The sequence below is a fragment of the Epinephelus fuscoguttatus genome, linkage group LG15 (assembly GCF_011397635.1).
Source record: "Epinephelus fuscoguttatus linkage group LG15, E.fuscoguttatus.final_Chr_v1".
In the NCBI taxonomy this organism is placed as follows: Eukaryota; Metazoa; Chordata; class Actinopteri; order Perciformes; family Serranidae; genus Epinephelus; species Epinephelus fuscoguttatus.
Window position 1 is genome coordinate 21,854,418 of NC_064766.1, and position 10,987 is coordinate 21,865,404.

At 38.1% G+C, this 10,987-nt stretch overlaps 1 protein-coding gene and 1 long non-coding RNA gene across 5 annotated transcripts in view; one reads left to right on the top strand and one right to left on the bottom strand.

The window, feature by feature from the left end:
• xirp1 (xin actin binding repeat containing 1) overlaps positions 1–10,660 on the bottom strand; it is a 35,257-nt gene extending 24,597 nt beyond the window's left edge. Inside the window, exons 1-5 of one of the 4 annotated variants that reach the window (XM_049597566.1) lie at positions 10,189–10,660; positions 9,059–9,203; positions 7,266–7,320; positions 6,872–7,165; positions 6,402–6,480 (exon numbers count right to left, since the gene is read on the bottom strand). In XM_049597566.1, coding sequence (XP_049453523.1) covers positions 6,402–6,480; positions 6,872–7,165; positions 7,266–7,320; positions 9,059–9,183 — 553 coding nt within the window. In that variant the 5' untranslated portion in view covers positions 9,184–9,203; positions 10,189–10,660. Of the gene's footprint in view, positions 1–2,307; positions 2,466–6,401; positions 6,481–6,871; positions 7,166–7,265; positions 7,321–9,058; positions 9,204–10,188 lie in introns of those variants that run through there. The other 3 variants (XM_049597563.1, XM_049597565.1, XM_049597564.1) reach the window with 3 other exon arrangements.
• LOC125901729 (uncharacterized) lies at positions 4,612–7,270 on the top strand. The gene is made up of 4 exons (XR_007451025.1): positions 4,612–4,807; positions 5,949–6,045; positions 6,360–6,505; positions 6,915–7,270. It is a non-coding gene; the product is annotated as an uncharacterized LOC125901729 (long non-coding RNA).
• Positions 10,661–10,987: the final 327 nt, after the last annotated feature.

Consider the following 10,987-nt stretch of genomic DNA (forward strand, 5'->3'; position numbering starts at 1 on the left):
GGTGAAATATCGATTTGTAAAACCTAGTCGTTTCCAGTGTGATTCCCACACTCTGAAAACTATTTTCTGCTCTTGTCTCTTTGATCTGGGCTCATTCTCCAGGAATGAAGACGAGCTATTAGCGGCTCAGTAATGTGGGGGCGTTTTGGGCTGCTGGCAGCTGTACAAATGATGGTGAAATGCAGTTGCTATTTGTTCTTCACCACCACCACCTTCACCACCATCAGCTGTTGCCGATCGTAGCCACATTCACAGACTGTAATGAAAACCAGCGTGCCAAAAGGCTGCTCAATCTGGAGGGCCCCAAACAGCACATCACGCCCCTGTGTGTCCCACCAGTCGATGAAAGTTACGTCTGATTTTTCTTATTTCATTTATTAGAGATAGACTTGTGTCAGTATTATTTGTGTGAGGTAATCGACAATGTGTGTTAATGTGTAGTCTGTGAATATAAAACGACCGCCACAAACATAACAAAAGTTTTGTAAAGACTCAAAAATATTTAACAAATACAAAACATCTGCAGATACACAAATGCAAAAGTGTGCATAACATGCTAATTCGCAAGCGTAAAAAAACTGAGGTTCAAAAATAAAAACTGGATTCACAAGTATAGAAATAGATTTGTGTCAGTATTTTTTGTGTGAGGAGATCGACAGTCCGTGTGTTAATGTGTTATCTGTAAATATAAAAAAAACACATACAAAAAAAGATTTGTAAACGTACAAAAATATTTCGCAAATATAAAAGGGATCTGCAAATACACAAATATGGAGGTAGATTTGTGTCATTATTACTTGTGAGGGGATCGACAATCTGTGTGTAATCTGTTAATATAAAACAGCTTCAGCTAATACAAAAAAGATTTGCAGAATGAAAATTGACGAGTGAAAAAATTAGCTTTATAAATAAAAATTGGATTCACAGGTATAGAGATAGATTTGTATCAATATTATTTGTGTGTGGAGATCGACAATCCACATGTTAATGTGTAATGTGTAAATTTAAAACAACTTCCACTAAATACACTAAATACACAAAATATTTTCAAATGTAAAATAGATGCAAAAACAAACTTTTTTTTTTTTTTTTAAATGTGGAAAATACAAATTCATGAGCGAAAAACTGAGATTCATAAACAAAAATTAGATTAAAAATATGGGGATAGAATTGTGTCAATACTATTTGTGCAAATCTGTAAATTTAAAACACAAATACATAAAAAAAGACTTGTAAACTCAAAAAAATAAATAAATTGGAAATTCCACCAAAAAATCAAAAAATCAAAAAATATTTAATTCAATTACAAATAAATGAAAAGCATTTGTGAATATCTTACTAACATTTACAACTTTTAAACAGATCATTGTAGAAATATGCACACTGAGTAAATTCTTCTAATTTCTGGAATTAGTTTGTGTATTAACAGATCTGTTTTATATTTGCAAAATATGTTTTGTGCCTCTACAAAGCCTTTTTGTATGTGTGGAAGTTGTTTTATATTTACAGATTAACACATTAACACACAGATTGTCAGTCTCCTCACACAAATAATACTGAGACAAATTTATCTCCATACACAAACATCTGAAAGTTGTAAATGTGAGAAAGATATTACAAATGTTTTTCATTTATTTGTAAATTAATTAAATGTATTTACTGGAATTTGTGTTTTTGCAGATCCATTTTAGATTCAAAGTAAAATCTTTTTTGTATTAGTATGTTATATTCACAGATTAAATATTAACACACGGATTGTCAATAATATTGACACAAATGTATCTCCATATAAACTGCTTCTTATTTTTCAGTTTTGCCATCAGTCTTTTGACGATGGAAAGAAGGAAAGTTAATGGCTGAGTGATCCTGTCATATGACCTCCCATTCCAGACATTTCAGAGGATAAAGGACTGAAAACTGATCGCCACTTAAGACTTAATGAAGATGCCAGTAATGTAGACACAACACAACTAGCTCTGATATTCAGAGCATCTGTTTCTCTTCTTTTTGATCAGAGTTGGTGATTCAATAATTTATCCTTAGCTTTTATCCTTTTTGTTGTAATCTTGGAAAATACTTTTGTTTCTCTGTGACTTCTTGACTCAATGGCACTATTTCTAACTTTAGTATTTTGAATATCGTTACGCTGAAATAACAGAAAGGAGCATCCACTACACTCCACATCCAGTCTCACAGATTGAAATCAGAATAGAGTACTGTAATATAAAACAATGTATAGCTTTCTCAGTCATCCTTAAAAGGTTATTTTTACATTTGTTCATCAGTTTCAGTAAAGTTAATACTCACTGACACACCATCCGGTGTCGTTCCCTGTGTATCTCCGCTGTGCTGGACTTTTAAGGCCCCTGTGATGTGTGATACAGCCTCTCTCAGAGCTCCTCTCTGTGTCTCGCTTCACTGTGACTGAGCTCTTTCTCGCCCTGTGGCCTCGGTGACAGCTGATTTTTATCAGAGCCCACTGCCTAAGTGGAAGGCTTTGGCTATTTTGGGAGGGTGGGCTGGCGGCTGCTGCTGCTGCTGCTGCTGGGCTGAGTCAGTCACCTCTGTTAGTCACCGAGGGACTGGGGCACCCTTCCACCTCCCATTCTCATAGTTACATTGTCACCCACTATAACGGGCGCTGGATGGGACCTGCAGTATGTGTGTCAGTGTTTGGTGGGCAACACGAAAAAAAAAAAGACTTACTGAAGGGCCTATTTTGGTAAAGTGGTACACTACAACGCTGCTAAAGAGACTATTTTATATTATTACTGTCACATAGATTATTCTAGCAGACAATAGGAGGATTTTCTAGTAGTTTAAATGTAGTTTTTAACAGAAGTAGCAGTGTTGCGATATCGATACTGATGATAACTGCCATATTTAAAAGTAAAATATAGATATCATGTTAATAATACACTATCTATTCAGTTTAATAGCTCTTTTTGTCAGATTTTGTACAGTTACCATTAAAGACTCTTTCCACCTCACTACACTTGTATTTTAGTGAAATTCATTTGCCAAAAAATAAACAAAACGCACAAACTATTTTTAAAGTTGAAATTGACGGATGAAATTTTTCTATGCCTCCATGCCATGGCAGGATGTATTATATTTTTAAGTTGTCTGTCCCATTATCATGAACATGGTATCTTAAAAAAATGCCAGAGGGAATTTCTTCAAATTTGGCACAAACATCCACTTTGAGTCACTGATGAACTGATCAGATTTTGTTTGTCATAGGTCAATGTCACTGTGACCTCGTCTGCGTCATTCTAGTGAACGGGATGTTTCAAGAACACCTTGAGGTAATTTTTTTTATTTTTTTATTTTTTTTTTTTTAAATTTGGCACAAACGTCCACTTGGACTCATCAATGAACTGCTTAGATTTTGATGGTCAAAGGTCAAGATCATTGTGACCTTTGCATGTAATTCATTTGTCAGAAAAAGAGACAAAGTGCACAATAAAGATGCTGTTAAAGATGCCAGTGGTAGATGTGGAGGGAGGCATTATGTTTTCCGGTTGTCCGTTCCATTCTCATGAACGCAATATCTCAAGAAAACCTTGAAGGAATTTTGTAAAATTCAGCTTGAAAGTCCATTTGGACTCAATGACGAAAGATTTTGGTGGTCGTAGGGCAAAGATCAAGGTTACTGTGACCTTGTCTGCGTCATTCTAGCAAATGGGATATTTCAGCAACACCTAGAGGTAATGATTTCAAATTTAGCACAAACGTCGACTTTGAGGTGAGAGGCATTCCATTTTCGGGTTGTCTGTCCGTTGTCAGATTGGCTATAACTCAAGAATTCATACGCTAATTATGACAAAACTTCACAAATGTCTAACAGGATAAAAAAAATGAAGTGATAACTTTTTGTATCAAAAAGGTCAAAGGTCAACTTCACTGTGACATCATAACATTCTGCAAAAACCCTTCTCAGGCCATTATTCAACGTCACATCTCGGGAACACAAGGGGAGACATTTGGTCAGACATTGAATTGAAACTCTGCTGACTGTATAGAGCTTCTATGCTGTTGGGGGTAAGATGTATGTGAAGCATGTTTTCACAGACATGGATGTTTGCAACTTGACTGGTTTGCAGGGAGATACAAGTGCGTGGGAGTAATTCTAGTTTTCATTTTTCCATAGATATCATGATAATATCGTTACTATGAAATCTTTTGACCATGATACCTGCATGGTGAAAATCTGATTTTGCACCAGCCCTAAGCTAAAATTAAAAAAAAACATTCCTAAATATAAAAATTATTTCCTAAATATTTATTTAGACGTTTATTTTTGTCAGTAATCCTCAGAAATTCCACAGTTAAACCCTGCAGATGTCTGCTCACATTCCTGTCTGTGTCTTACTCACACCCCCAACACATCTTAGGGTCAAAGTGTCAACTACGAAACGCTGGAGTGATATCAGTTCCAGGACATGGCTCAGAAGGCCAAGGTCTGTGTCACGGTCAGAGTCGTCAGCAACTGCCTCACTCCTATCTTAAGCATGTAAGCCAGATACATATTTACACCACTACATCCTCGTCTTTATTTAGCTGTTTCCCTGCAACTCCCACGGCCAAAGAACACAGAGATCGGTGTTTCCCCAGCTCTGTCAGGATGGTGACACTTCAAATACCCGAGGCCTTGGTCGTGGAATTTTTACCCTGGCAGCTTAAAGGAATACGTCACCCACAAAATGACCATTTGTACATCAGTTACTCTCCTCATGCTATGTTAAATTTGTGAAGAAGACTTTTTTTTCTTGGCATGTCTCCACGGTGAACGAAGAATTCACAGGTATGGAGATAGATTTGTATCGAAAAACTGGGAAAATATTTGATGAATTTAAGTCATAGACGACCGTGTTTAACAACAGCAAAACTACATCAAAACAACCATTTACAGTCTCTCATATGACTCAGGCAGTTTAATTCAAGTCATGAGCTCATTACTTCACAAACACATCAATTTTAAATATGTAGCAGACATTTCTTTATGTTATAACAACACTGTGATAACCTGATTATATTTATGCCAAAAAAGAAAAAAAAACTTGGTCATGGTAGGGAAAAGATAATGTTTTGGCTTAAAATACCTGCTTTAGGTGGCACAATCCTGGCTGGAAACACAGCAGTGTCTCCGTAAAATAAACCTGCTTTTTGTGCCATTTTTCTCAGCTCAAGAAACATTGATGGATCGCTAAAAGTCACTCGTGTTTGGTGACTAAAAGCAGCTGGAAGACACAGTAAAACCCGCTAAAAATAGCCGGAGTTTTTTTTGGTCTTGAACAGTGGTCTGCAGCTTGGGCAGTGACTTGCGGTATCAGAAACCAACAAAAAAAGGCGTCCTTTAATGTCGGCATAATATGCAACCGGTTGCCATTATAGTTTCATGGCGCCCAGTGGTATCAGGGGGAAATGCAGCGGGATAAGAACGAAAATTAAGGCGGTGAAAGTCTGAGTGGGGCAGGTGGGAGTGGTGGTGGATGTGTCCAACAAACACGGGATACGAACACCTAAGAGAGCGGTGTTCGTATCCCGTGAGATTCTAAAGCCAAACCCTGTTCTTTTTCCTAAACCTAACCATGTGTGTTTGTTGTTGAAGGGAAAAAAACATCAATACGTGTTGTTGTACTGACGTAGTGCGTTTATTTTGAAGGAGACTGTATGTAAACAGTAAACTTCCTGTGAAAACAGAAGGGTATCTTGAGAGAAGATAATACATGTAACAGGCAGAACTTTACACGGTGTCCCAGAACGTCAACAACCAACAGACCCAGGGTACCTTGCACGATGTATCTGGATGTGGAAAGTCCATGACCAAACGTCAATATGTGACGAGGTTGGAGTGACAAAGTGTTGGCATCTTGCCTAGGTGTCACACCACTTTTGAAACCATAATATGAAACATACAAATGTAACCTGTTTGTGGTTTGCAGAAACATACGATGCCAAAATTTTGTTCTGACAACTGGGCTGACGGTGAAGGCATTAGAGGACGACTCAGTTTTCTTCACACATCCAAGGTAACACGAGGTAAGTAATTGATACACAAGTGGTCATTTTGTTGGTTAAGTATTCCTTTAATCTAAATCCATGTGATGTACTTAATGTTTGAGGATATTTGAGCACTGTTTCTGACACAGACTGATGAATGTCTCAGCCTATGTACCTATTTCAAAGACCCAGCAGGAACATAAACATTTACTCTCTCAAGGATCAGTGACAGCATTCTGTTTTGAGTCATCCCTTAAAGTGAGGACAACTGATTGTGAACCACCGCACCAAAATACAACAGTGATCTCATGTCTCTGATGTAACCTTTGCACTGACTCCACCTGCTCTCTCAGATCTCAGTGACGATAAACATGAAATGCGACACCGCTGCTCACCGTGTGAGTATCTGGATGATCTATCGTGAGACTCTGGGAGTCCATTCATGGCCTGTCCTCCTTCCACCTTGGCGGTTCTCTGTGGAAAAACAACATACAGAGAGGTGAGGACAGTTTCTACTGTCACCATGTCTCTATTTGGGAAAGTGACTGCTAAGACTTGAACCATTGGGAGCTCAAAGGAATAGTTTGACGTTTTGGGACATAACTTAATTCACTCTCTGTCGGAGAGATGGATGAAAAGATTCATACCACTATCATATCAGTCCTTTTAAATGTGAAGCTACAGCTAAGAGACAGTTAGATTAGCTTAGCATAAAGACTTGAAACAGCAGCATGTTTTCATTCCCAACTCAAATACCGTCACTTTGTCAGTGATTTCAGCATCAACACCAATGTGAACAGACACCTTTCACCAGTCGCCACAGCAACTACATAATATATAATATAAATGAACTGAACTCACACACCTGAGAGAGTGTTCCCTTTAAAGACATGCTGTGACTTCTCCAGTCCTGCAGAGGGCAGTGTCTCCCTGCAGCAGAGGCTGAGTTCAGCCGAGGGCTGCTGCTGAAGCTTTCCTGCTGGGTAGCCTTGGACTCAAACAGTGCACAAAGAGCTCTGGTGCCTGAAGATTCCCTCTGGGGGAGGAAGTCCATAGAGCGGCTCCGGCACAAATTAGAAGTTCGTCCAGAGCCCCAGAGGGCCACACTGTCCCCTCTCTCCGGCGTCCGCCAGTGATCATCGGCACAGCTGTCTGATGCCTGGAAGCAGCATCAGTTTTTATATGTTTTTGGACAGTATTTTACTGGTTGACAAATTTGTCACTAATGATGAGAAGAATAAAGGAAAAATATGTTTTACCTGAAGTTTATGCTGCTCTTTTTCAATACTCCTCAGGTCAGCACAGCTTTGGTAACTGTCAGCAAATGTGTTTACAAAATTATTCAGTCATGTTTCCTGGAGATTAAGTTTATGTACAACTACTTTGAAACAGCAAATACATTTTGAGGGGAATGTAATGCAAAGCATATTACATTTCCTATTAACATAATGAGCAAATGTTACTAAATGTATCTGGCAAGTTATCAGCAAAATGTTTTGTTGTTTTTTGCCGAAACAGGCAATAAAGTATCCGGTCATAGCAACCGCAGCATTATTAATTACCTTTTTTTTTTTTTTTTTTTTTTTTTAATTAACATTTACCTTAATTAAGGTCTTTGCCTAAATGTAACCAAAGTGCCTTTGTTGTTTTAACCCAAGAACATAGATGGATTAACAAACAGGCCCAGGGGCCTAAAGTGGCAGGGGCCCCATGCAAAATGCCACTGAAATGAACATGGACCAACCAGGAAGAAACTCAAAAAGACCACAAAATAACTATAAAGAGACACAAAACAACCAAAAAAGACATAAAATTGTCTCAAAGTGACACAAAACAACCACAAGAACACACAAAATGACTAGAGAAAGAACCTATTTACCTCAAAATAAACAAAACAACCACAAAGAGACACAAAAACAAAAAAGACACAAAATTACTTCAGTGACACTAAATAACTAGAAAAGAGACACAAAATGACTAACAAGAGACACAAAACAACCAAAGAGAGACAGAATTACAACAAATAGATGCAAAACAACAAGACACAAAATGGCTAACAAGAGACAGAAAACCGCTAAAAAAAAGACTTAATTACCTCAACTGAGACACAAAATGGCTAATAGGAGACACAAAAAACTAAAAAGACACAAAACTATTTCAGAGACAAAATGTCAAACGAGACACAAAACAACAACAACAAAAAAAACACAGTTATCTCAGAGACACAAAACAACATAAATTGACAAAAAGACACAAAACAACCACAGGGAGACACAAATGACTAACAAGACACACAAATCAACTTCAAAAGACATGAAATTACTTCTGTGACAAACAAAGCCACAAAAAGATCCTTAACAACTACTAAGAGACATAAAACCACCAAAAAAAGACACAGAATTACCTCAAAGAGAAACAAAACAACCACAGAGAGGCCCAAAATGACTAACAAGAGACACAAAACCAACCTCAAAGAGAAACAAAGCCACAAAAAGATGTATAACAACTACACAGAGGCATAGAACCACTACAAAGTCTGTGTCTTGCTCCTGTGTAGAAGAGGTGATGGGGCCTTTTGCTTATCTGTGCCCAGGGGCCCCTTGTCTCTTAATCCGTCATGATTATAACAGTAGTAAGTTCTTGTGTCAAGTTCCTGCACTTAATATGCCTGCCCTCCATCTTGCAATGCCTACACGGTGCATGAATATAAGTATTTCATTACCTGACAGAAACGTTTTCTCTGAATATAATTCAGGCAGAGAATATGATGCCATAGCAACTTAACTAAAAAAGCAGTTTAGTAATATACATATTGAAATAATTTCTAGAAGACAGGGTGGATTTATTAACTACAACCCTTCTGATTTGATTTCCAACAATCAACTGGTAATCTGTGAGCGGTAAAAGTGAATGAAATGCTTTGAATGAATGAAATGAAATGCTTTGAATGAATGAGAACTGTACTGGGAATTTCCCAGTGAGTGCAAAAGTGTGAGCATGAAATAGTATGTGAATATGAATGTTTACACAGAGTGTATTGTGCAGAACTCACTGTTGCACCAGCTGAGACACTGACTTCCTGTCCCAGTGGGTGGGGGCTGGCATGACCCATGACCTCTCCTGAACGCCAGAAAGACTCTTCAAGGACTGAGTCCTCCTCAGACCAAACCCCTCCATGGCAGTCCCTCTGACAGCAGCTGAAATAAGGAAACGTTACAGTAATAATGTCTGACAGCATTACTGTGTGTTAATGCTTACAACAGATTTGTAGCAGAATGTGTAAGATTTCTTGATGCTAAATCAGTGATTTATTTAATGTTTATTTGTACAGGGACAAGTATGTGGCATACATAAATGCCACACACCACAGCATTTATAGCCTAAGCTAATTTTGCAATGCTCGTCCCCAGTTGGGCCTTAAGATACAAAAGACTCAGCAACAAGAACACAATTAACAGTGCAAAGTACAAACAACAATTAAAATACAGACAGAACAATACAAGACACAGGCTGCAAAAATAATAATAATAATAACAATGACACAGGACACAGAGAAAGGCCCATACCATACCACACCAAAAAAACAGACATATCTATGTACAAAAATATGATAATAAATACATAGCATCAGAAATAAGGTGGATAAGATAAAAAGAAGCGGACCAAGAACAGAACCCTGAGGTACTCCTGTTCTAGTCTATTTATGATCACGATTGCAGACATGTTTCTGTTTATTGATCACAGAGCTTATAGTCACATTTAGAGCTAAAAAGATGAAAGATGATATCTATAAATTCTTATTCGTCTATAAACAATCTGACTGGAAGCACACAGCTGAGGTTTAACTTCGTTTGAGTTATTAAGTAACGGATTGTCACACTCAGTCATATGACACTGTTAATGTTTATGAGCTCCTGCAGTCACACAGCAAACCCAAACTTAGTCCTCACTATGAGCATGTGTTGATAACAATATATGATTATACTGTTGCTAAAAGACCCACTCTAAAAAAATGAAATAAGTTACAAGATTTTGAAGATTTTTAAAAGATATTTTTTCTATAAATGCATCATGGTAAATAAACCTATAAGCTACCATGCAAAATACAGTTAAATTATTGCCATTGTAAATGAGGTTTTGTTGCTCTGTGTGCAAAAATCAACAGAATATTGAGCTGCGTACCTGAAGAGAAGGAGCAGAAGTCACCTGTGCATCTCTGCCTCTGTGGCTGACTTGTGGTTTAGGAGCATCTCTCACAAGACACAGCAATTACCAGAGGCCAAAGTCCTTCAGCACCTTGTGATTCAAAGCCTCCGGATATGAGATCTGCTACCGTGACATCACCTGATACATTTTAAAAGAGCCCATGTTTTTATGATGCAAAGCAGATCGTAAAATTAAAATTAATCTCTCATCTCAGGGATTTTGTTTGGTACTTAAACACTGAGACTGTGGTGACTGTGAGAGGCAGCTGCTCCAGTCAGATGTTGGTGTTGAAATGTCCAGCAGAGCTGCTCCGTATCTGTATCTCACGCCAGAGCAGCAGCATTTTATCTATGACTCACATGCTTATCGTCTAAAGCCACTTAATTACTGCCGCTGAGGTCACACTCATTCACCCCAATCACACACTGATGTTCCTTAATGTGCTGTTCTACAAATACAGGACACACAGGTGTAGATTTCAGGAGGGACAGGAAATTAAAACGATTACACCATAAATTGATGCAGAAAAAGCATAAAGTGGTGCATATGAATTCACCAGGATGCAGGAAATTAAGTGTTTGATGGTCAAAATATTCTGGTGGAGGACCCATCGATCCCCCATTTCACGTGTCCCCCTCAGTGAAATCTATGAAACGAAATCTATGCCTTTGAGAGGTCACATCCGGAGCGCAGGAAGTGCTGACGCTGCAGTCTGCTGGTGTTCAAAGGGTGGAGTTACAATCCTACCAAACTATTGGCACATAAATTATATTCA